This window comes from Danio rerio, chromosome 15, assembly GCF_049306965.1.
Source record: "Danio rerio strain Tuebingen ecotype United States chromosome 15, GRCz12tu, whole genome shotgun sequence".
Taxonomy (NCBI): Eukaryota; Metazoa; Chordata; class Actinopteri; order Cypriniformes; family Danionidae; genus Danio; species Danio rerio.
In genome coordinates this window covers 33,529,388-33,556,832 of record NC_133190.1, presented here as the reverse complement: position 1 = coordinate 33,556,832, position 27,445 = coordinate 33,529,388, and the positions used below count along the sequence as shown (strand labels likewise).

Below are 27,445 nucleotides of genomic sequence, written 5' to 3'. Positions count from 1 at the left end.
TCTGTTAAATGTGTTGTTTAAACAGTATTTTTGTTTTGGTATAATTATTTTTTTAAATTCATAATAAAAAAATCCATCTTAATAATTAAATTTATTATTTCTCTTTATGTGTAAAACTGATAAATATGACGATAAAATGATATTATTTGGATATCATTTGTTTTACACTTTTTTCCAGGTTGATTTCTTTTTAATACTCTCCCCACCTTTACTTTCAAAAACATTGAAAATATTTTTTTTCCAAAAGTACAAGTTATTTATTTCTACTTTTAAATAAGAAAAAAGTGACTGTTCTTTTTAGGCAATTTGTGTATTAATTTTAGTTGTTCAACATTGATGTTCAATAAATAATCATAGATAGTAGATAATGTGTAAATCAAGTAAGTAACCCTACATTCAAATATCTCTCACTTGTAATATGTGAGCATTTTATTTGTTACTGTATAACACCTGTCTGTAAACTATTAGGGCAAAAATAAATAAATAAAATAGTTTATTAATCGTAATAGAGTTTGAATATTCAGTTAATCAAGATTTAGATTTTAGGCCAACTCGTCCAGCCTTTTTAGGAAGATACATTTTGAAGGACTATTTGGGCATATGTTTATGAAAGGGCAACAACACCAAAAGCTCCAAAAGTATCAAATTTATTCACTTTAAAAAACCTTGAGAATAAATTTGAAACTTTTTGAGCTTTTGATGTTTTCACCCTTTCCTTTTCATATACTGTATATATTTGCCCAAAGATGCCTTCAAAATGTATCTTTCTAAAAATTAATTTTTAAACATTCAACAATCATTTTATCATCATATTTATAATTTTTACATAAAAATTTACGTATACATTTTTTTAGTACCCAGTTGAAATTAATGTGCATGCGTTTGCTAAATTATTTTGTAAGATAAATTTTAGGCAATCATATTTAGTTTTGTAATTTAAATCATTAAAATTATAAATTTAAAATATATTTCTGAAAATGTCTCTTAAATGTTGAACATCCAGATATAAAATGTGTGGTTCAAATAGTTTTTCATTTAAAAAAAAATCACCTTATTGTAGGATCAGACTTTTACAATGATATTCTCAAATCAAATTGTTATGCATAATTATTTATAAATTAACCATATGCCTGTATCAGTTCTTTTTAAAATCATAATTCAAAATAGAAGTCTGAACAAAATAACAATTGCCCGTCCAGATAAAACAAGCTCATTTCCTCCACACAGGAGTGTGCTACACAGGGCAGTCTGATCCCCATCAGCAGACAGGCTCAGACCAAGCTGGAGGTGTGTCTGTACACGTTCCTGTGGAGTCCTGATGCAGAGGCTGTTTTGGTGGCCATGTCCTGTTTCAGGCATCTCTGTGAGGAGGCCGATATTCGCTGCAGTGTCGATGAGCTGCCTGTTCACACAGTCCTACCCAATTACAACACCTTCATTGAGCTTGCATCCGTCAGCAATATGATGGCCACAGGTCAGTGAATGCTGGATTTATTATTGCCAGACACTGTCATTTTTATTTATTTTTTGGAAATAAATATGGAACGATCAGTGATCTGAGGTTTTGTAAGGCTGCATTTACACTGCAGATCTTGTTGGTCAATTCCGATTTTGTGACTGCATCCGATTTTTTTGATGGTCAGATTTTTCCGATCTACTTGCTTACACTGCAGACATGAGGGCACAGATCTGATTCATATCGGATAAATTGCCACATATGAACAAGGCCTGAATCTGAATTGATTAAATCGTAATCCATGTGATTTGTTCCTGCTTACACATACATGGGCCACATCCGATCTGTGCCACATGGGAGAAAAAAAATCAGAATTTAGTCACTTGAACAGTGCAGTGTAAATCCGGCCTAAGAAGTCTCACCTGGAAAATTGTAAATATGTGATAGATATTTAGGTATTTTTAAATGGAACATTTAAGACATTTTTTGCCAAATGAATATACACCTGCGTCTAAATATGTCTGTCAGACTTTTTGTTTGTTTATTTGTTGTCATTAGTAGATTAACTTAATTATTTAAATGTTATTTTTATAGATCTATCTTTGTATATGATAAACTATATGAACATTTTTCCATTCAGGTCGCAACACACTACAAAAAAGAGTGATGGCACTTTTAAGAAGAATAAAGCACCCTACAGCTGGAAATGTAGAGGTGAGGATATTATTGTTTCTAAATATTCAGAATTCACAATTTTTTATTAAAGTGACCCAGTGATCAACACAAAATAATATATTTTGAAGAATTTTTGATATCATGCAGGTTTTACGTGGCTCAGTGGTTAGCACTGTCACCTCACAGCAAGAAGGCTGCTGGTTTGAGTCCCGGCTGGGCCAGTTAGCATTTCTGTGTGAAGTTTTTATGTTCTCCTCGTGTTTCCCCCCACAGTCCAAAGACATGCTCTATAAGTGAATTGAATAAACTAAATTGTCTGTAGTATATGTACGTGAATGAGTGTGTATGGGTGTTTCCCATTTCTGGGTTGTGGCTGGAATGGCATCTGCTACATAAAACATATGCTGGAATAGCTGGTGGTTCATTCTGCTGTGGCGACCTCTGAAATAGAGACTTCGCAGAAGGAAAATGAATGAATGGATGTCATGGCTGGTGAACCGTATAATCGTCAAATTTTCCTTTGCTTGACATTGCAGCCCATCATTGTCAATGTAAATGTGTTCAAACAAACATCTATGCATTTTAAAAGTGACACTGCTGGATAGAACAAATGCTCAGCTTCACAATCTTTGCTGGTCAATGTGAAAACCATCAAGTTAATACAAATGAACTAAAATTGGTGTTTGCTAACAATAATCAAATGAAAACAAGCATTAATTAGTAATTAATTAATTAATTAATTAATTAATTAATTAATTATATAAATATATGAAATCACTTGCTATTTTTACAACAAATTGGAAGTACAGCAACATCCTTTAAATTCAACTCTGATGTTAGTCCTTATTTACCCGCTCAAGGTCATAAAGCAGTCAGTGAATAATGTTTTGCAGACACAAGCAAGTCTTTTCACACTCTTTCTGGGACATTCCCTTTCTCTAATGAGCTAATTCATTTCGGTGTTTCCTCGTCCGAAGCTGAGAGTGTGTGTAAGGACACTAAAGAGTTGACTCAAACTTTACCTTTTTTTAATTTTAGGCATGGGAAGACACATATGCAAAGTGGGAGCAAGCTACAAAACAGATACTCAACCACCCAAAAAACAAAGTGGAAGATGGACAGGTAGTTAACATAAGATTGGTCAATTATTTCATCTTTTTTTCCATTCATGGTCATCTATTTTCTGTTCGTCCTCAGGAGTGGATCAACATGACTGGTTTCTTGTGCGCTCTGGGAGGTGTTTGTCTCCAACAGCGCAGCACGCCGAGTCTGGGCACCTACAGTCCTCCAATGGGCCCCCTGACCGAACGCAAGGGGTCCATGATTTCCATGAGCTCCTGCGAGGTAAACAGCGAAACATCCCTGAATCGCTTTCTGGAGCGTCTGCTGGCTCTGATGGTCTGCACACATGAGAAAGTGGGAGTGCAAATTCGCACCAACGTCAAAGACCTGGTGGGACTGGAGCTCAGTCCGGCTCTCTATTCAATGCTCTTCACTAAGCTGCGCAACAGCATCGGACGCTTCTTTGACACCCAGGGGCCGGTAAGAGATGCTAGCAGGGCTTGACATGAACTTTTTTGATCCCCGGCCACAGTGGCTAGTAGTTTTCCAACATTACTAGCCACTCAGCATTTTCACTAGCCACAATTTTGTTGTTGGGAAAATACATTTTATATGCATAAATATGACTTTGACATGCTAAAATTACTTGATTTAGATTTTGTGTTTGTCCACATGCCTTATTTCACGTTTTGTCGTGTATGAGCAAATGGGTCATGGTTTCATAGTGTTATACTGCAATTAGTTTTTATTTCACATGACTTTTCAGAACTCAAAATGGAGGATACAAACTTATCTCTGACCACTCCAAACAATAATTGTTTTTTAGCCACAAATTTTAAATGAGTCAAAACAAGCTAAATATAGCTGTATACTATATTTTTTTTTTACAAAAAAATTATAAAAAAAAAAAACAAATAAAAACAATTGACTTTTAAAAATAATTATTGTCATGTATCAAAAATATTTCAATAAATTTAATACAGTGTACTATCATATTACTTAATCAATATTTATGTGTATTTAAATTAACATATAATCAAAATCGTTTAAAATGCAAACTGTAAATTTGCTCCTAGTTTTGCTTAATTCTAATACAGTTTACTCTTATATTATTGTTTTATGAGATCAATGTTTAAGTATTTATTTTCTATATTGTCATAACAGTTAACACTTAATAAATCAGTACAATCAAATTATCTTTTCTTAAGAGTAAACTAGTATTTAATTTTGTTAAATATTTAAATGTTTTTAATGTATTTATTTATCTATCATTTAATGCAAATGGCTTTGGAAATGAAATTTGACAAAAAAAGAAAGTGGAAATTTTATGTGTATTTTTAACCAAATCCTTTTTTACTGTTTTGACAACTCGCATTAAAAACTCTAAACTCAATTTCACTGCAAAGCTGCAATGTGTGGTTTTGGACACAAGGTGGCAGGAAACTATTGTTTTCTGATCAATCTGTACTGTGCAGTCTTTTTCCGTGGTGCCAACTCAGTTTTAGTACCCTATTTATTTTTAGAATGTTCTGTCATTGAACAAGTGGTTTTGTAAATAAAAACAACAATCTTATTTTCGCCGCCAGGTTCCTATTACAGATGCAAACACTCTGTTTGTAGAGCAGACCATTGCTATCATGAAGAACTTGCTGGACAGTCACACTGAAGGAAGCTCAGAGCACCTTGGTCAAGCCAGCATTGAGACCATGATGCTCAATCTAGTTAGGTAAGGTGTTACTATTCTTTGTCACACAGACTGATGGTCATTTTAACATTAACACATGATATTATATTGATGGTTGGTGTTTTGATAAAAATTAGATTTTAATGTGTTTTTTGTATCATTTATTTTTGAATTAACCTCTTTCTCCAACTCATTTCTTCTTTTATCCTCAGGTATGTGCGTATTTTAGGGAACATTGTTCATGCCATTCAGATCAAAACCAAGTTGTGTCAGTTAGTGGAGGTGATGATGGAGCGCAGGGATGACCTCTCCTTCTGCCAGGAGATGAAATTCAGGTAAACTTGCAGTGCTGTACTTTGGTTTGGGGGTGGTAAGATATATTTGGGTCTTATGTGCTTATTAAAGTTAAGTTATGCTGTATTATGTTCATAATTTTGTACAAATTTTAATGGATGTAAATCACATAAAAATCTGAACAGTAAATTATTAATATTTAGTTAATAGTTCTCACACAACAAATTAGAGTAACAATGTTAAAGCGATAATTCACACAAAAATGAAAACTTATTCATCATTTACCTCGTGGTTCCATAACTGTGTGAGTTTCTTTGGTACAGGTTTTTTCTTTTTTTTGCAAAAGAAGATATTTTTAAGAATGTTGGAAAATTGTAAGTATTGACACCAATAGCATTTTATTTATCTACTATGGAAGTGAATGGTTACAGGTTTCCAACATTTGTTAAAATTAACTTGTGTTCCTCTTGACTTCACCCCTATAAAACGGTTGACCATGTTTTGACTGTGTTAAATAATGAATTTTAAAGTCATTTAAAGAATGACTGTTTTAAATAATGACTTTATATAATAATTTATATATAATGACACAGCATTGTTGGTTTACAAAAAAACTAAAATAAAATCAAACAAACATCCTGTTGCACTACTACACTTGGTTTCTTGTTTTTTTTTATTTTTTATTTTTTTTTACAATAAAAACAAAGTCATGTTAAATAAGAATCTGAAATATTTTATGAAAAATGTTTTGTTTTGAATATATATATATATATATATATATATATATATATATATATATATATATATATATATATATATATATATATATATGTGTAATTATATAAAAACAATTTGTCTTGCACTTCATATTTTCTAATTTTTCATATTTTATATATATTAAGTCTGGTACTTTTGCCATTAACCGACATATAAACCATTTGGTAGAGGCTGATAGTTAAAGGGTAGTTAAAGGGTTGAGATCAAAGTTTGAAAAAAAAAATAAACAATTTAAATTAGCGTAAGAACTGTTGCACAACAAACAACTTTTGAGTTAAAAGCATCTGCAAAATGCATAAGTGCAAGTATAAATAAAAAAAAAAGTTTGTCCTGTTGGTAAAAATTGGGCTGTGCACATCACGTATGTAAATATATATACTTCATATAACTAAAAAACACACATTTGTTTCTTACTCATTTGATTGATCCTTTTTGAAAAAAATCATTAATTGCTTTTTCTCCCCCAAACTTAATATTTTTCAGTTTGTCTCTCCACATATATTTTTTACAGTAATACTGTTTTTTTTGTGATCATTTATGAATCAAGACCTTATAAGATGCAGTCTAACTTTCCTGCATTTCATAGGAATAAAATGGTGGAGTACCTCACAGACTGGGTGATGGGAACCTCCAATCAAGCTGCGGACGATGATGTCAAATGCCTGACCCGGTATTGTCTTTTACAGTTTCCATAAAACCTGACATTTCTTCTGTTTATATGTTCCTTACTGATGCTGTGTTTCTGTTCTCTGCAGCGATCTGGACCAGGCCAGTATGGAGGCTGTCGTGTCTCTGTTGGCTGGTCTTCCTCTACAGCCTGAGGAGGGTGACGGTGTTGAGCTCATGGAGGCCAAATCACAGCTCTTCCTGAAGTATGAACATTGAGCCCATTTACATACACACCAATACACTCTGATTACTCTAAACATCGACATATCAAATTAACCTGCTGCAAGACTTTATTTATAAATTTGTTTTCTTCCCAGTAATGAAATCAAAGCATAATCTTGTGAATCATCATTTACTCCACTTGTTCCTGTCCCAAGGGAAATATACTAAAGAATATACTAAAGTAAAGTAAAAATCTGCAATTCAATCAATGGCAGCTTTTTTCAACATTCTTTACAATACCTTGTTTTGTGTTCAACAGAAGAAAAACATTTATAAAGTTTTAGAACCGCTTGAGTGTGAGTAAATGAGGAATTAGTGCTTTTTTTGGGTGAACTGTCCCTTTAAGTAATTCTTTTATGTTGGTTGTCATGTTCAATAAATCATAAATAATGAGTTGAGAAGGAGTCAGCTGGAAACTTACCGCTAATATATTTTCTTCTCAAGATGCAGTATTTTGATTGTAGTACTTCTACGTTTGCTCCACGATATGAGAACACTTTGCAATTATTTGTGTCAAAATAGATTCTAAAGTTTGTGCTTTATGTCCTCCCTTTATGCAAATCGTTTTCTCTTTCTGCATGTGCTTAAATACAGTATTTGTGTGGCATTACACATGCAACCTTTATTAAACAGACAGAAAGCTGATTTTTGCATTTATATTCTGGCTGAAGTCAGTAAATTCTGCAAAATCAAATGGTCAAAGCTGCATTTAGTTAACCTTTGTAGTAAGTTTAAAATTTAGTGCAAACACAATACAGGCCATTTTAACCCATAAAAATCAAAAAAGCAGATTAAAGGTGCTGTATGTAAGTTTTTGACTCTTCTAAAGCATAAAAATACCATAATATGTTTACAGATATTTAAGAAACATGCCAAGTGAACATTCCTGTTTATCTGAAAAACAATGCTGAGGTCAGATACTCTGCTTTGAAAATGTGTTTTCCGTGCCGGGATCGGCTGTCTTGTTTGTTTGTTTGTTTGTTTTTTTTACATGTTCAATGCCAGCTTACCCAATTAAATTTCAGCACCCCGGGTTGCCTTGTTGTAAAACCACATATTTCACTCATTCAGTCATGAAGACTCTCAAAGCATGCGTGCATGACTGAAATGCAACCTCCGGTGGAAAGTAACGTTAGCAGACTACGAAATGAGACACCGACTTAAAGTTCTACTTGAGGTTATTAATTAGGAAATAAGTATTACGAACTTAAACGTTAGGTGAGCAGGTTAAATTTTAACTGCATGTCCTAACAACATGCTGCGTGACGAGATTTGTAGTAATAAGCAATTTAACTGTTTTCACCAGACAAAACACACCTTTCAGAAGCACGAAATATGCACTTACTAATGAAATGGTAAGGTTTATAATCTAATTAATACATAATAAACCTCTAACATGCTGAATCACAGAGTTACCGTTCTAGAGTTCAATTTCAAACTGTTTATTTTTAAGATCTGAGATGAACTATCTGTCACTGCTTTCAGTAGTATGGCAATAAATGTCATGTAAAATGGCATTCAAACTCACATTATTAGCATTTAACACTGAAAAAAAAGCACACGAGTGCCTGGGGTGATCAGTTTATCCTGTTCATCTGTGAGAAATAGAAGCCGTTTCTAATATATCAATCCAAGGTGTTAGTTAGGTCAAAAACTCCTTTTAATATGGAAAATACTCTTTCTATCGATTGCCGTTAATTTTATTTAGAATATAACTTAAATTAGCCTCACTGTTGGTGTCTTCAATCTGGCAACCTGCACTTGAGTTGGTTTTGATCCAGGAATGCAATACCTAGTTCAACCACTGGGTATCAAACTTACACACTGCACCTTTTATGATAATGTTCTCTCAATTTGCTTATCCTCAAGTAAATTGTTTTTACAAAAAACTATATATTGAAAATTTTGGTGATCAGTAACCATTGACATCCATTGTATGAAAAGCAAATACTATGAAAGTCAATGGTTACTGGTGTCAAACGTTCCCCCAAATATCTTCTTTTGTGTTTATTAAGTAGAAGATGAGTTAATGATGACAGAATTTTCATTTTTGGGTGAACTGTTGCTTCAAGCCAGAACATACTTCCCTATTATACCCCTTTTTACAAGATGTAAAATAAATCCATGGTGTCCCTAGATTGTGTATCTGAAGTTTCAGCATAAATACCCAACAAATAATGTTGTAGAACTCTTTGAAACAGCTCCTTTTAGGCTTTGATCCAAATTTTACCATTTTTGTGAATAACTTAAAATTCAATTGAGAATGTGCTCCCGGCCCTCTTTTCAAAAGAGGGTGGAGTTATAAACGCCCATGTGTCACTATAGCAGAAGATTTAAAACTCTAATGGTGGATGGCTGCTTCTCGCTCAGGGCTGTCTATGCTAGAGATGGTCATTAATAATGGGCCTTCGATGACCTGTATGAAGTGAGAATGTCAATTGAATTGGCAGTTTTTATAAAGTTTCATTATAAAAAATGCAATTATTCATTTTTTTATCCATAGAGGATGGCAATATTCACACACACCTGCCTCACAACTGTGTTTAAATCCCTTATCCCTTATTATTTTTGCAAAGAATGTCTCCTTTAAGCTCAGATTTATCCATTTCTCTTTTCCTTCTTTAGGTACTTCACACTGTTCATGAACCTGTTGAATGACTGCAGCGAGGTTGAGGAAGATGGCCAGCAGGTCGCAGGGAGGAAACGTGGCATGTCTAGACGACTGGCATCTCTGCGGCACTGCACAGTATTGGCTATGTCTAACTTGCTCAATGCTAATGTGGATAGCGGCCTCATGCACTCAATCGGTGAGAATTGCTTATCATGAATTTAGATCTGTATGCTTAATCAGTTAAAGATTGCAGTCTCTGTTCATACACCTACGCAATCTTAGTTGCGTAAGTTTATTAGACATTTAATAAACACAGTGGTACATCTGTGGTTAGCCCAAATAGAGCAGTTATCATGTATAGTTGTGAAATGCTTCAGTTTTTAGTCTTTCAGCCAGAAGTGCTATTTCTGTTACAAACATTTAAGCTGTCTCAGACGTACTGTGAAAAGGTATATTTCAAATACTATATATAAAATATTAGATGAATTCAGTTAAATAAACACTGATGTCTATTGTAAAGATCAAAATCACCATTTGAAAGTAACTTGCTATATCAGATGACAGTTGTAGCAGTTACACTGTTACACCAATAGGTGGTGTCAGGCTGTGTTTATAAATGATTCTTCAAAAAGGCTGCTCCATCCGGTAATGAAACATAGTTTTATGAGTGATGTATTAAATTCAGTCATCATTTTAAAATATATATTTAAATTTTATAATAATTAGTTGTATAAGCAGGGTTTCCATAAGTCATGTAATTTTTGGCATATCTTGGAATTTTATAAATCTATTCCAGACATAGAAAGTTTGTGAATAGTGTGTGTGTGTGTGTGTGTGTGTGTGTGTGTGTGTGTGTGTGTGTGTGTGTGTGTGTGTGTACGTGTGTGTGTGTGTACGTGTTTTTGTGACATATCAGGACACAAATCTGAATAATGACATGGGTAAGACACAGGTATTACAAAAAGGAGGTGAAATATGAGGACATTGGTGACGTCCTCATTTCTCCAAATGCTTATAAATACCACAAAATGAGTTTAATCAGAGAGTAAAGCTGCACACAGTCTCCTGTGATGGTTGGGTTTATGGGTGGGGTGAGAGCAATATAATATACGGTTTGGACAGTATAAAATGAATGGAAACCTATGTAATGTCCCCACTTTTCACAAAAACAAACGTGTGTGTGTGTGTGTATTTATTTATGTTATATTATATTATTATATATTTTTTTTTGTCAAAGAATGTTTTGTTTGTCCCTTTGCATTAATAGTTTCCAATCATCAAAATTAATTTTTCATACTGAATGTTATTTTTCACAATGTTTCAAATGTTTTTTTCTGTTATAAAGGTAAATTATCCACTGTTGCTCTCATAAAGAATGTTAAATTCATGATAATATTCAAAACTATATTCAAGCTCAAGCAATATTAATATTATATAAACACAAAAACACGTCATTTTTCTGTTTATTCATTCATTCATTTTCTTTTCGGCTTAGTCCCTTTATTAATCCAGGGTAGCCACAGCGGAGTGAACCACCAACTTATCCAGCACGGATAAGCAGTGGATGCCCTTCCAGCCGTAACCCATCCCTGGGAAACATCCATACACACTCATTCACACACATACACTAAGAACAATTTAGCTTACCCAATTCACCTGTACCGCATGTCTTTGGACTTATGGGGTAAACCGGGGCACCCTGAGGAAACCCACGCGAACGTGGGGAGAACATGCAAACTCCACACAGAAACGCCAACTGACCCAGCCGAGGCTCGAACCAGCTACCTTCTTGCTGTGAAGCACCACCTACTGCGCCACCACGTCACCTTATTTTTCTCTTCATTGTAGGTGATAGAAATTTAGCTTTTTAGTCCGTAAAATCAGGGAATTTGACATTTGGCGAAGAGTGGGAACCCTGTATAATGTAATAATGTTAATGTATAATGTACATTTTGACTGATATCCACAGTATTTTAGATACTCTAGTAAAATAGGTATTATTATGTTTATCTCTCTATTCAGAGTTGTGAGCAATCAAGATCTTTTGAATCGAGAAATTGTGATTCTTAGTTGATCTGGAATCGTGCAGTTGGACATGTATTGGAGTTGTTTTGATTTGAGGAAGTGACTCTTGATATCTATGAGCAGGTCTGGGATACCATAAGGACCTGCAGACACGGGCTACATTTATGGAAGTGCTCACTAAGATCCTTCAGCAAGGGACGGAGTTCGACACGCTTGCAGAGACTGTGCTTGCAGATCGCTTTGAGAGACTGGTCGAGCTGGTCACCATGATGGGAGATCAGGGAGAGCTGCCCATAGCCATGGCTCTGGCCAATGTGGTCCCATGCTCTCAATGGGTAAGATTTATTACAGCTTAATTTTACAGTTAATAATATTAAGAACAAGAAGAATTATAGAAGCAGCTTTAAATTCACCTATTAATAAAAAAACATGCGTAAATAACACTTCTACATAAGTTGTCAAACTAGAAATATTTATTATTTAATATTATTATTCTATTTATTTTAGACAACAATGATTTGTTTTTTGTACAGATTTTTGATTTGTTGTACAGTTGAAGTCAGAATTATTAGCCCCCCCTGAATAATTAGCCCCGGGTAATTTTTTTCCCAGTTTCTGTTTAACAGGTGAGAAGATTTTTTTCAGCGCATTTCTAAACATAATAGTTATTTCTAATAACTGATTTATTTTATCTTTGCCATGATGACAGTAAACAATATTTTACTCAATATTTTTAAACGCATTTCTATGCAGCTTAAAGTGACATTTAAAGGCTTAACTAGGTTAATGAGGTTAACTAGGCAGGTTAGGGTAATTAGGCAAGTTAATGTATAACGATGGTTACTATAGCAACTATAGAAAATAATATAGCTTAAAGGGGCTTATAATTTTGTCCTTAAAATGGTGTTTAAAAAATTATTAACTGCTTTTATTCTAGCCAAAATGAAACAAATAAGACTTTCTCCAGAAGAAAAAATATTATCAGACGTACTGTGAAAATTTCCTTGCCCTGTTAAACATCATTTGGGAAATATTTAAAAAAGAAAATAAAATTCAAAGGGGGGCTAATAATTCTGAATTCAACTGATTATATTTTTAGATCTATTTGTTTTTACTCAGAAGCTGGGTTTAGATTCTTAACAATTAGTTTAACATTTTTTTTAGATTTTCATTAAACATTGAAAATCTACAATGCATTCTATTTTGATCCTTGAAATTTTCTTGTTGTATTTATCATCAGGATCTCTATGAATCTTTCACGTTGACTTTTTTTTAATAGAAATATCTTTCCTGAAATGTTAGATTTGGATGTTGAGCAATTTGTCCTAAAATATTACAATATGTTGTAAAAATACGGAATAATAAGAGGTTAATTTACTCCAAAATTGAAATAGTCATTTACAAATTTGACCCACATTATTTTTGTCTGTGCACTAATAATAAGCATATTTAGAAAAAAAACATCTCTTTCCCTGAAAACGTTTGCCAAAGAGATCTAATAGTGATTGGTTTTTGGTACCTTCAAAATGTGTTTTATTTGTTTCACAGAAAGCAAGGAAGTCATATTGGTTTTTGAAAGAATAGTTCAACCAAAAGTGAAATTCCTGTCATTTACTCGTGCTAAAGTTGTTCAGAATATGTATTAATTTCTTTATTTTGCAGTGTTTTTGTTCTTGTCTATAGAAGTCTGTGGGTACCTTAAACTATATATAATATATCAGTCTTACATGTTTGTAACAGCTTAATGGCAAATAAATGCTGACAGATTTCTTTTTTTATATCTCATGTTTAGCTCACAATGCATGGTAAGTATTGTTGGTCATCGGAGTGCTGTTGTGCTTAATGTTGTGCTGGTTTTCAGGATGAGCTGGCCAGAGTGTTAGTGACTCTCTTCGACTCTCGCCATCTGCTGTATCAGCTGTTGTGGAATATGTTCTCCAAAGAGGTGGAGCTGGCAGACTCAATGCAGACGCTCTTTAGAGGAAATAGCCTAGCCAGCAAGATTATGACCTTCTGCTTCAAGGTGACGTGAAGCGGTGACAGTCATTCCATGAGTTCAGCCTTCATTGTTTTGCATGAGTTACCGCACTCCAATGCAAATTCCCTTCAAATCTGGCACTGTGTTCGCAGGTGTACGGAGCTGCGTATCTACAGAAGCTTCTGGAGCCGCTGTTGAGAGGAATCATCACTACACCAGAGTGGCAGCAGATCAGTTTTGAAGTGGACCCTACTAGGCACGTTTACCTACTTAAAGGAATATTTCACCCCTAAAATTAAAATTTGATATTAATTTATTACCACTCAGGCCATTTAAGACTTGTCTGTCTGTCTGTCTATTGTTCTATCTTTCTGTCTGTTTGCCTATCTATCTATCTATCTATCTATCTATCTATCTATCTATCTATCTATCTATCTATCTATCTATCTATCTATCTATCTATCTATCTATCTATCTATCTATCTATCATCTATCTATATGTCTATCTGTCTGTCCATCTGTCTATCGTCTTATTCTTCTATCTATATGTCTGTCTGTCCGTCCGTCCGTCCAACCGTCCGTCCAACCGTCCATCTATTCGTCTGTCCATCCATCTATTCGTCTGTCCATCCATCCTTTTTCAAATGCTTTAATCTGTCTATCTATCTATCTATCTATCTATCTATCTATCTATCTATCTATCTATCTATCTATCTATCTATCTATCTATCTATCTATCTATCTATTTATCTGTGGAGCTATTGTCCTATCTTTCTATCCTTCTATTGTCCTATCTGTCTATTGTCTATCCGTCCGTCCATCTTTCTATCTGTCCTTCCGTCCGTCCGTCCGTCCGTCCGTCCGTCTGTCCGTCTGTCCGTCTGTCTGTCCGTCTGTCCGTCTGTCCGTCTGTCCGTCTGTCCGTCTGTCCGTCTGTCCGTCTGTCCGTCTGTCCGTCTGTCCGTCTGTCTGTCTGTCTGTCTGTCTATCTATCTATCTATCTATCTATCTATTTATCTATCTATTTGTCTGTCGTCCTGTCTGTCATTTCATCTATCTATCCATCTATCCATCCATCTGTCTATCTATATATCTATCTATCTGTCTGTCTGTCTATCCATCGTCCTATCTTTCTATCGTCCTGTCTCTCCATCCATCCATCCTTTCCTAATTCACATCATAATTAGACTGAGGTGAAAAAGTAGTGGTCAGGATTCATACAGTCATGAAAAACCTGGAAAAGCCATTGCGTTTTTACATAGCATTTTCCAGGCTTGGGAAATATTTGGGAAAACGAATAAAAGTTTGGAAGAGTCATGGGAATTTGATTAAGAATATCTATACTTTATCTACTATAGAATATATATCTATGAATATTTTTCAATGTAAACTAAAAGAATTGCAATTCTACAAGGCATTTAGTTGTAACATTATGTTTTCAATTATTTTCCATCATTATTATTTTAATACTTTGTGTATAAATGGTGCTTGAGTGTAGGGTTAGTTGTTGCAGCCTTGTTATTACTTCTTTACTGTCCTTGGCCAATCACATATGCTTCCACATAATTTTAGCTAACAGCATTGTGTAAGCTTTATCTAAACACTGTTTTATTTTGTATTAAAAAGATTATTATTTAATATGTATCCATCAACATTATGTGAAACAGTAGGTCATGAATAATTACTTAAAGTTAGGGAATTTTACAAGAAAATTGTGTATGAACCCCGGGTGGCCTTGGTGATTCAACTTCAGGTCAGCGCTTGTTGACACATGAGTTTCACAAGACAAAACAGGCAATATCCTGAGGTCTTATTGTGTGAAATAATTCTTCTAGTGTGAATAAATCTACATTTACCGTCTGCATAATAAAAAGCTTCTAGCTTCTATAAAAAACTCAACTCTAGTAAGTAAAGTCATTGCCTAGCAACAAGTTGACTTGTGTAAGCCCATTGACTTTGCTTAAAAACAGTGAGGTAACTTGCTGTAGCATGGAACTTTTAATTAGATTTTTTTATTATGCAAGAAGTTTGTTTAAATAAATAATAATTTTAAGACAATGGGATAAATCACTTTTTTACAGTACAGTCAAATAATTACTTTAAAAGTAAGGTTTACACACTTTTTCGTACGGTCATCATATCACATTTTACAGTTTGGTTCACAAGCTCAGGTCTGAGTTTTCTCCCTGCATGCATCAGATGTCATAAAGCTTTCCAGACTGTTGTGAATGTGTTTAGAACAGTTTTTATTGGTTCTCAAACTTTCAGCTAAATATTTTGCACATCTTGAAAAAGTCACCTATACCCTGGTCATCATTAGGGCAAGTAAAATAACACTAAAGTTTGGTATTTTGCTTGAATTATCTCTCCAAAATCATCCTCATACTGAGCGTGATGCAACAAAATCAAAACAAACTTTCACACGGAAGAAATGGTTTGCCTAGAGCAGATTCATGTCTGCACATGAGATACCCTGACCTCAGTAATGCTTGTTTTTTGGATGCTTGCCCATTATGATGCTTATGCTGACATTTTTTTATTATTATGCATATATTTAGCTGCCCGTTCAAAATTTCCATTCAGCTTTTACCACATACACTGAAATCTATATAACGGTTAAATAAAGGGTTAGTTCACCCAAAAAAATTAAAATTCTCTCACAATTTACTTACCCTTATTTTGTTTTAAATCTTTTTATTTTTTTTTTATTTATTTTTTTTTTTTAAATAAAAGGTGCCATTTTGAGAAATGCTATAAACTGATAACCAAGAAGATCATTTAAAAAAAGCTGGAAACCGGTAACCATTGACTTCAATTGTAGTATAAAGAAATGCTTTGAAAGTCACAGGCTACCGGTTTGAAACATTTTTCAAAATATCTTCATTTGTGGTTAATAATAGAAAGAAATCTAAACTAGTTTGTGACAGCCCTTTTAGTTTTGGGTGAACTGTCCTTTTAAGAAAAAGTTTGACACTTAACCAGAAACACAAACTATCTATCATGGTTACAAACATCGTGTACAATTTTTCTCTGTAATTCTTTGTCGCGTACTTTCCTTTCTTATTGATGTTTATGTAGTCACTGTGGCTTTTCTCAAAACAATCTCTATTTACAGACATCAAAGATGACAACTGCCTGACATCCAGAGAGCTTTCTGTTATTGTCATTCTTCTGATTGGACATTTCTTCTGTCTTCTCTGTAGACTTGAACAGGCAGAGAACCTGGAGGAGAACCAGAAGAACCTGCTTCAGATCACTGACCGCTTCTTCCTGGCCATCATCAACTCCTCGAGCGAGTTTCCTCCACAGCTGCGCAGTGTGTGCCACTGTCTGTATCAGGTACACTCCCTGCCTAATGCCAGTCTGCTTTTTGACCACTGTTTCTGCATCCTCTGACTGACTGCATTGAGTCTGTCTTTCATGCTTGGGCATCCACTGATCAGTCTTCCAGTCACTTTTAACAGGAGAACCTGCTCTTATACTCTCTTGCACCACTGCTCACCTTTTCCCGTTCGAGTTTGTGTGGAAAAAAACTCAATATTACAGTTAAAATTACCACCACCTTTTTTAATGCGTTAAAAAAATCCTTAATACAATTAAGGCTGCATTTATTTGTTGAAAATACAGTAAAATTGTGATGCAGTGTTAGTGTGAAATAATATTTTTCAATATTACAATTATTTATTTATTCTTGTTATGGCAAGGTTGATTTTTATTAAGCCATTTTTTCAGTTTTTAGTGCAATTGGTCTTTCAGAAGTCTTTCCGATATGCTGATTAGTTTTTCATTATTTATGTTGAAAATGTTTTTTTGTAGATTATTTGGTGAGTAATAATATCAGGGTTGTGAACCTACAGTAGGTGAGAGTTCAAAGTGACTATTACCGCCGCGCCTTATACCGCCGCCGTTTGAAATAACTGCCGCTCTGGTTTTAGTATATGACCGCAGCTTGTGAATGAGCCGCCAGGGGGCACAAAGGGACGGGATGCGAACGGACAGAAATAGCCTTCACAGCAGCTTTAAATATGCTACTGTGCTTGTAAATGAGATTAAACAATAAGTCAAAACATTATAATTCCTTCATTAATCATTTAAAATTTGTTAACACACTTTATGTAAACTTTTTAAGTGCAAAGAGGACTAGTTTTGGAAAATAGAATTGAAGAAATAAAAGACAACTAACATGAAAGCACAAACATTCAGTACAAATAAGTAGTCTTAAATAAATAAATAAAGCAGTCTTTTAGCCTAAATATAGAGAGATGTTCAGTGTTTGCTATTTTGATAGGACTAAGACAAGACATTTTCATTTATGTTTTTATTTCTGTTTTTGTTTTAATTTTCGTTGTTGAGTATATTTTACTATCTTATTTTATGTCTCAACAATTGTACATAATAATAAACGAATAATGAAAACTAATTAATAATGAAATTAGGCCTAAATAAATAATTTATTTAAAGATATTGCGGCGAAACACTGAGAAACGGTCAGGGGCATGGTCTAAAGAGCTTAAGTTGAATGCTGATTCATCAAAAGCAAATAAATAAATAAATAAATTGACCTACCTTAAGGAGATCACTGAAAGTATAATAAAACAAATTTTGCTGCGGGACATAACATAAATTAAGTCTTGCAGGTTTATTTTTAATAATTTAGTTTCAGTTCAGTTTTTGTTGCTTAATCAGTTATTTTGAGCATCCCCAACTAAACCGCATGTGCAAGCTCTATTTTTTTTCTCTCACGGCCGCACGCCGGAGATCCGGCATGGTGCCGGAATACTTTAAGCCCTGGTAAGATCATGTTTGTCACTAAGAACACTAAATCAAAATTATATTTTAATTGAACACATCTGATCACATAAGGTACGCACAGAAAAGTATGTTTAGTTTTGTGAAAAGGCAAAGCTGAATATCTGTGGTTAAACTGCCACCCAGTGGTCAAAAGCTGCTGGCGCATCAAGTACCGCCGTCGCCGCGGTATGAATGGCGGCATAAGGAACACATTGAAGTAGTAACATCTGTACACTGGTCTCACCGTTTGCAACGATTATCATGCCATCGATTCGGTTCAATTCAATATTGGTTCAATTCAATATCTGTGCATCCCGGTGCATTGACGATGCTTTCCACAAATAATTTGACATTTTACTTAGCAACACAGTAACTCTAGTAATAAAATTTCTCATTAATGAATATATTTACATTTATATATTATTTGTAATACAATTTTGTCCTTTAATACAAGCATTCAAATATATGTACTGTACCTTTAGTTTGACCTGCTCAAAGAAAACACTCTTTTTGAATGTATCAAACAAAACGGAAGGGCATCCACAGAAGACAACATGAGCATTTAAAGCAAATAAACCAATATAAATATAATCCCACTTGCTTTTTGGGCTTTGTTGAGTGAGTTTTTAAATGCCTATTATTGATCAGGCGCTTAACAGAAAGGGATGCGGTTGGCTATGAAGGTCAACGCGGCTCTGGTGCTGTTCAGCAAACAGTGATATGGACACTGATTTTAAACGGCCGCGGTGATCAGCTAATCCATTACAGACATGATGTGGTGGAGAAAACTCGCTCATCACAATTAATGTTATTGTTAGATCAGAGAGAGAAGAATAAAACATTACATCACGAACATGCCAGCAGGTCAAAGGGGCAACAGAGAGTGAGAGGAAGCTGGGTTATGATGTACCTACTTCCCTGTCAGTGAAAGGCTGTCCAGCAAACTCACAAGCAAGCAGTGAGTCACGGTTATCTGCTTTTTCAGTTGTAGTTTTTAAGTAGTTGGAGCGTTTTATTTACTCACAGTCTCCTCCCTCGCCATAGTAAGCTACTGCCATATAACGCATATGTGATGAATGACGTCAGTACATAATAACCGTTATGATTATTACTGGACCAAAACTGAATTGTTTGAGTCTGCATTGCGGTGCATCTATGAATCAATTTATTTTGACACCCCTAGGTAATAGGTCAGCGTCAAATAAAGTGGTCTATACAGTTATGGCATTTTTGGTCAGTTTAATGGGTCCTTAATAGGGGTGTAACGATTTATCGTTGTACGATTTATTGCGATGCAAAAATGTCACAATATGCATCGTGGCGTTATGACGATTTGATTACGATATGATGTCCGTTTTCTCTTATTAGTTGAGCTGTTTGCACGTGAGCTACGTTCCACCTGCTGTCGCACGTGAGTTCAGATTGCAGCAGCAGTAATGTTAGCAAACCAAGATGAGTGGAGCTGAAATAGAGGATGGCCCATCCTCTCAAAATCAGACGTCTGGCAACATTTCGGTTGTACAGTCATTGCTTTAGACTCGTCTGCTTTTTGACACGCATACTGGGTCAAACATCCTAAGTTTTAAAGTCTTCACAGTGATTTACATACTTTGCACAGCTACAGGGATACCTCCTAATGGTGTTGAAAGAGTCACATACTGTATTTATAAGGTACAATTCAGCCTAAAATATCATTCTGTCTTCATATAATGTTCCCGCCGCAAAATCACACATGACGTGAGCTGACCGTGAGCTGTTACTACAGAGGGCGGATGATAGACGCGCCTGTATGGCAAGCCGTTTTAGCATTTAAACCTTTGTTCTGACTATCCATAAATATATTTAGAGAAATCTCTAATAATATTTTGACTAGTCATAATTATAATTCGACTAGTCAGAATGACAATTAGAGATATCTGCAATTACAATTGTACTAGTACAAAATCAGATTGGAGATATCTGCAAATATATTATGACAAGTCATATTCCTCCATTGACTTCCATTGAAAAATATTTTCAGATATCTCTAAATGAGTTTTGACTAGTCACAATTGTAATTAGAGATATCTCTAAATTAATTTAATTAAATATGAATTAAATACTTGGAAATGTGGATTTTTTTTTGCACACACAAAAAACGCAAGTGACCAAGCAAAGCCTTAAGCTCTTACTGTTAAATTCAATTGAATAGAAAGCTTATTTTTTGCACCTTTACTTAATTTGTTCCTTATTTTTGTCTCTGTCATTTCAATAATATTTTTAAGAAGTTTTTAAATTGTTTTATTTTCCAGAGACAGGCCTGTTTAATTTATTTTCTTAAAGAAGGTTCAGTTTAACAAGTTAAAACAAAAGAAATGCATAAAAAATAGTTTACTTGGTAAAATTTGCATTTCAGTTTAATTTTCAATTTTTATTCCAAATATCGTGATACATATCGAATCGTGAACATTATATCGTGATACACATCGTATCGTGAGCTGAGTGTATCGTTACACCCCTAGTCCTTAATATAATAAAATAAATTTAAAATAAAAAAAAATCTGTATCTCTACTGTCAGTCTAAATACTGTCCTGTCATAATAAAGCCTAAATAAATCTTACAAAATACCCCAAACAATACACTGAAAAAAATGATGGGTTCCACACAAGCGATATGTTCAAGAAGGAACATGAAGGAATTAAGTTAACTTAACATTTTTTACAAATTTAAGTGGATTGAACGTAAAACAAGTACTCAAACTGTTGTGGTGTTTCATCTAATTTTGAATAAGTAGTTTAAAAAAACAGCTAACGCCATATAGTTGACATTTCACAGTTATTTTCCTGCAATGTTGCCATTGCTATTATTAACACGTTTTTTTTTTCTTTATTATTTACACTTTTTTTTAATGAAGACAAAAGGGATGCTTAGGAATGTTTTATATATTTAACTTTTGGCAAAAAAATCCCTATTTGAATGGGAAATGGGGGTGCGGCATAAAAGTTCAATTCCATTCATCTTTATTTTTAAGTGCTTTTGCAATGTAGATTGCCTAAGCAGTTTAACATAGAAGTTCTAGTAAATTGAAACGTTGTCAGTCCAGTTCCCATAGTTGAATTTCAGTTTATTTCAGTTGAGTGTGGTTTAAGTTTCACTGTTGAAAGTCCGAACACTGAAGAGCAAATCCATGAATATCTATTGATAAGTCAAATTAAATTACATAAATTTTAAAGAATTTGAGGAGGAGGAAATGATTTTTGTTGTATTAGGCTTCTTAGTTCTTCTGGTATATGCATTAAAGCTTAAACTTTAAAGATGACACAGATAATCTTGAAAAAGGGAACAGAGGACATTGCAAAGTATTTGCTCTTCTACATACTGTACAACATTTTGACATCACTGGTTCAGTTTAGTAAGCAAACAGTCTTTGCATTGCTTGCTGCTGTACAAAGGTCAAATTTCATAAGCAGGGGACAAATCACATTTTCCCCATCTCAAAAAAAAAAACGATTACATTACTCACGATGCAATTGATGCTGGCTTTAAAAAATTGATTTAGCCTACAGTTGAAGTGACTTCAACTTGAGCTAACAACAACAGGTAGTATTGATTATTTTCCTTTGATTTGAAAGTACCAATACTTTCTCATATCTCTCATGTGACTATACTTTGTCATGGGTATCATCTTGTACATTTATTTTTTATGGTCAAATTTTAAAGTACTGTATTTTCCAGAATGTACGTCACGCTTATTTTTAAAATTAGTTTAAATTTTTTTTGCGTTTGATTTTTCATTAATATAAGACAGTTAATGTCAAACAATCAAATCATGATCCAAGGTCAAACTAATTTTAATTGGTCAGTGAGTAGTGAATAGGGAAGGGAGTGTACACGAAGGAATCATTTGTTCATTTTCTTTTCGGCTTAGTCCCTTCATTTATCTGTGGTTTATAAAGATCAGCTTCTAAAATCAAATCGTCTTTTATGCAATGGCTCATGCTGAGCTATCATAAATCAATTCATCAGTGTTTTTGAACAGATGTTTGTTTTAGCTTTCAGCCATTTAAATTCACATGAGAACTCGCAAAACATCGTTTATGCTTTGTACAAGACACACTGATTTCAATAGAGACGTCAATAATAATATTCATTCATTCATTTTTGTTTCGACTTTGTCCCTTTATTAATCTGGGATCCCCATAACGCAATAAACCACCAACTTTTCCAGCATATGTTTTACGCAGCGGATGCCCTTCCAGCTGCAACCCTTTATTGGGAAACACCCATAAACACCCAATCACACATATACACTATGGTATATATAATATATGTACTATTTTAGCTTACCCAATTCACCAGTACAACATGTTTTTAGACTTGTGGGGGAAACCGGAGTACCCGAAGGATACTCACACAAACACGGGGAGAACATGCAAACTCCATATAGATATGCCAACTGACTCAGCCGGGGCTCTAACCAGCGACCTCCTTGGTGTGAGGTGATTGTGCTACCCACTGCACCACCGTGACGCCCATCAATAATAATAATTATTTCTTATTAATAATTCTAATTTATTTATATAAGATACACACTGTATAGGTTATTTGAACAGCACTTAAGTTCATGTATTTTGGTAGAAGTTAACTTGTTGTAAATCCAGCAGCACTAATGTCTTCATTGAAGCACAGATTAACATGACCGCACCCATTACTTATCATAGTTTAAGTAATATGATTATTATGAAGCTGTTTAAGTGATGAAACACATGTTTTACACATATTTGAGAATGGAAATATTGGACATTTCGCAATATAATTGGTACGTTCTGCAATATTGGCAGAAAAAAAAAAAAGAATCATATCCATGAATCAACATAATAAGTTGCATCAAAATACTTGTGCGTGTAAAAGGATTTAATGTCTTTTTGTTCATGTTTTAGTACAGTTCATTTGAATTTAATCAAACTTGCCAAGTTTACAAACACCATTGAGAGTTAGATATTATTATTTAATTAAGACCTAATTGTCAGGATCAACCTATTTTCTGGAAAAATACAGTAAATTTCAATGACTGGCTATTTTCTTTTCCTCTCGAGTATGTTTTGTTTTTGTTTCATGGCCTTTTCTTGTCTTGATTGTAACCATGAGGATCCTTGTTGTGATGTATTTAAGTCCTTGTGAAATCAAAACAGTAGTTTTGGAGTCCGCTTAGAGGTCATCTCTATGCTACCGAACGTTTCTTTGTAGTACATACACAAGTCTTTTCTTTCTGGGAAAACAGACAGAAAATACTGATGACTCATCCAACCAAATCAGCTACAAGCATCAGCCTTTTCCTTGTGTCTTCTGCACGTCTCTTTTATATGCGACGCACCTATTCTGGTCTTCTTTAATGTCCTGCGGCTAGCCTTAACTTATCACTTATCTCTTAATATATTCACCCTTTGTTTGCTTGGGCTGAGAGCTCTCTCTCTCTCTTTCTCTATCTCTCTTTTCCACAGTAGTAGCATCTTTGCAGCTTTTGCTTCACGTTCTGCTTGGAGAGCTTCAGCCAGTGTTTGTTAATCACTGAAATGAACTGTTCCTAGATCAGCTCTGAGGGCAAGGCGGTGGTTGTGTTGTCTGCTCCTTCATTGTGTTTGTATGCACTGTGGCTGCCCTGTGCTGAGTGCAGTTGTGTAGCTGCTGTGACCTCTCTGTGCTCATCTCTGCCCTGTAGGCTACTTGCCACTCCCTTCTGAATAAAGCCACTGTTAAAGAAAAAAAGGAAAACAAAAAATCCGTAAGTGTTTTTAGCATTTTAATTTTTCCTTAGCTGCCATTTTTAGTTTGAGTTTGAGTTTATTCATACCATAAATGCAGATTTTTTTTCTTTCTTTTTTTTTGTTTGTTTGTTTTATGAATTTGTTTTTCCATTTGTTTCTTTTGCCAGAACATGTTCAGAAACACCAGTGTAAATAGAATTGTTTGCAGTGTTGTACTGTTTTTCTTATGAAGACGCCTCTGTTTTCAATGCAACATGGAAGGGATATTAGCAGATTAGCTATAATTGTTCTGCTTTGCATCACTGTTTTGAATTTTAACCCCTGTGGTCGGTGACTGCGTCAGTGGTGGTGGAAAGTTTGGATCAGTTCAGCTTCTCTGTGTCTTGCGGTAAAGCAGAAGACTCTTTCTTTGTCTGGGTTTTAGATCTATTCTAACATGAGGACAAAATTTTCGCAGAAATCTGGAAGCTTGATTAACCCGAGTGTATTAACCTTAAATGCGTCTAGAATTAGAAAACACTTCTCTTCTTGGCTCCATCTTGTTTTTCTTGGGAGACTTTTTAATGAAGTGAATTGCATGTTTTAGCTGTGACATAATGAACATGTTGGCACTACTCTGGCTTCTGTCATCTGCTCTATGGATTGTCTTTAAATCAATGGTTATGCATGATTTCACTTTGACAAACCATTGGTGCATTTGCATGAATGACGATGTTTGTGATTATGTAAAATGTGTAATTATTCACATCTTTCATTTTCTGTCTGTTTTTTTTTCTTGTTTTCTTTCTCTCTGGCAATTGCCTGGACCATCTTCACATGACATGATGTTATAAAGCATGGTGTCTTTTTAATTTACATTCAAGTACAATAACATGCTGTTTATCATAAACTATTATATCTACAGTTGAAGTCAGACTTATTAGCCTCCCTTTATTTTTTTATTTTTATTTTCCAAATGACGTTTAACAGAGCAAGAACATTTTCACAGTATGTTTGATGATATTTTTTCTTCTGGAGAAAGTCTCATTTGTTTTATTTCAACTAGAATAAAAGCAGTTAAAAAAAAAAAAACATTTTTGGGACAAAATTATTAGCCCCTTTAAGCTATTTTTTTTTATAGTCTACAGAACAAACCATCATTATACAATGACTTGCCTAATTACCCTAACCTGCCTAGCTGACCTAATTAACCTAGTTTAGCCTTTAAATGTCACTTTAAGCTGAATAGAAATGTCTTAAAAATATATATAGTAAACTATTGTTTACTGTCATCATGGAAAAGATATAATAAATCAGTTATTTGAAATAAGTTATTAAAACTGTTATGTTTAGAAATGCGTTGACAAAATATTCTCTCCGTTAAACAGAAAATGGGGAAAAAATAAACAGGGGGACTAATAAGTCTTCAACTGTATATGTTTACATGACATTTGCAGTGAATGTTGTATGTAAACACATTAAACAGTTGTTATTTTAATAATGGTAATACAGAAAGAAATAAGTAGTTCCTGTTTATTTCATTGTTTTTATTGTCTTAATTCAAATTTACATTAAAGAAGGATATTCTCATATATACGTTTAACTTGTCTACTACTTCTAGCTGGACCTCTCCATAACCTATTTTAAGTCTCAGTCTAATTAGATTAACTTGTAGTCAGTTGAGATGCAAATAACTTTGTTATCAGGACAGAAGTTATTAATTATTATGGATGTGATTGAATTGTGGCTACATATTGCCAAGGATAGTATTCATTGGGTGTGTTTGCCACATTGTTTTACAAAACGTCTACTTAAGATTAATAATAGATAATGTTAGATGTTTAATTAATAAATTAATCTATGCATGTACACTTGATATATTTTAAAAAAGCTAAAGATTAGTAAGCTAGTATTAAAATATATTTTTGCCATCATGCAAGTATATATTTAACCATTACTTTCTGTGCAAACACTGTGATGTGTTTAAAGTCTCATGACTGTTTTATCTTGTACAACCTGTTTTACATGACATGACTTACATGAAATCACATTTATCAATTTTAAAAAAATTTTTTGCCTTTCACTTATTTTCATTATTCATATGATCCCTTTTTTTTTTAGAAATAAATCAAACATTTCTAAACTCATAAAAATTGCCAATACTTGGAGCTATTTTTATTATTAAGAGCATGATGGCAATGATATATTGCAATGTTTTTGACTGTAATGTAATGGCATGTTTGGCATCTTTACCGTTCAACTGTTTCTTCTCATCCATTTGTGCAGGTGGTCAGTCAGCGGTTTCCTCAGAACAGCATTGGTGCTGTAGGAAGTGCCATGTTCCTGCGCTTTATTAACCCAGCTATCGTGTCCCCATATGAGGCTGGAATCCTAGACAAGAAACCCCCACCTCGCATCGAGCGTGGCCTTAAACTCATGTCTAAGGTGAGTGAATCTTACTTTGTTCATACAGAACATTTGGATGAATGTTAATACAGAAATTGGTATTGCTACATATAATGTTTCATCCATAATGTATATTTCCCCAGATTCTGCAGAGCATTGCTAATCATGTTCTCTTCACAAAAGAGGAGCATATGAGGCCCTTTAATGATTTTGTCAAAAGCAACTTCGATGCAGCCAGAAGGTATGTTTGTAATTGTTTGACTCTCATTTATTATATAACCTGTAGGTTTATCATCTGGTGGATATTCTTATTGGATCAGCTGACAGCCAAGAAAAGGTCTATTGAACATTATGCTTTCAATTACTAGCTAGAGGCTTAAGTTGTAAACTTTTTTTCTAGAATTCAATTGATGGGACCATTTTTTTTTTTGCTATAAATTCATCTAGTTGTGGGCGATATGACCAAAGTTTTAAGTTTTATTTATGAGTCAATTTTATTACACAGTAACAATATAGTTATTTAAATTGGTACCTATTCCAGAAAATAAAGAAAAAGGGTTCTAATAATTAAATGTAATTTTTTTTTTTTTTTTGACCATAGTATTTTTGGATATAGTAGGGATGCACAACATTTGCTAATATTTTCAAACTTCTTTTGGCTAAGCTGATGTTAATCTCAGGTTTGAGAATTTTATTCCCCACAAGTGTAAACTTCTCACAATAAATTGCAACCAGACTTGTGATTTTTATGACTCCAATTGATAACCCTGATTAAATGTATAATGTGGGGAGGCACAAGGACCCCCTGGAAGCTCCTTTGTAGCAGCATTGAAAAGAAAAAGGATTGATAGAAAAAAAATGTAAGGGATAAAGTACATCCAGACGGTTATTGCAGAATAAAACCTGACAGGCTTATTGGCACCCCAACAAGAAGAGGAGCTCTGAAGGTTCTTATTCTGTGAAAACAACAGCCTGTATGTGATTTATCCTGCTTATTACATGGCTGCTTGCCACAAAATGTAAGAAGTAGACAAAAAACATTGTTCTGAGCCTTAATAAGTTGTTATTACT

General features: G+C 34.1%; 2 protein-coding genes across 40 annotated transcripts in view; one reads left to right on the top strand and one right to left on the bottom strand.

The window, feature by feature from the left end:
* or40a1 (odorant receptor, family 40, subfamily A, member 1) overlaps positions 1-27,445 on the bottom strand; it is a 617,996-nt gene that overhangs the window by 390,115 nt on the left and 200,436 nt on the right. The gene's annotated exons all lie outside the window — the stretch shown is intronic.
* nf1a (neurofibromin 1a) overlaps positions 1-27,445 on the top strand; it is a 123,031-nt gene that overhangs the window by 28,153 nt on the left and 67,433 nt on the right. For 12 of the 38 annotated variants that reach the window (XR_011006483.1, XR_012390927.1, XR_012390926.1 and 9 more), the window contains exons 17-31: positions 1,228-1,474; positions 2,097-2,170; positions 3,170-3,673; positions 4,780-4,919; positions 5,090-5,212; positions 6,535-6,618; positions 6,704-6,820; positions 9,465-9,646; positions 11,599-11,810; positions 13,337-13,498; positions 13,606-13,709; positions 16,657-16,792; positions 23,944-24,006; positions 26,255-26,413; positions 26,518-26,615. Coding sequence is in view for 24 of the 38 variants with exons in the window: in XM_021466450.2 (XP_021322125.1) it covers positions 1,228-1,474; positions 2,097-2,170; positions 3,170-3,673; positions 4,780-4,919; positions 5,090-5,212; positions 6,535-6,618; positions 6,704-6,820; positions 9,465-9,646; positions 11,599-11,810; positions 13,337-13,498; positions 13,606-13,709; positions 16,657-16,792; positions 23,944-24,006; positions 26,255-26,413; positions 26,518-26,615 (2,405 nt within the window). In the remaining 14 variants the exon portion in view is untranslated. The remainder of the gene's footprint in view (positions 1-1,227; positions 1,475-2,096; positions 2,171-3,169; positions 3,674-4,779; positions 4,920-5,089; positions 5,213-6,534; positions 6,619-6,703; positions 6,821-9,464; positions 9,647-11,598; positions 11,811-13,336; positions 13,499-13,605; positions 13,710-16,656; positions 16,793-23,943; positions 24,007-26,254; positions 26,414-26,517; positions 26,616-27,445) is intronic. The other 26 variants (XR_012390931.1, XR_012390929.1, XR_012390932.1 and 23 more) reach the window with 3 other exon arrangements.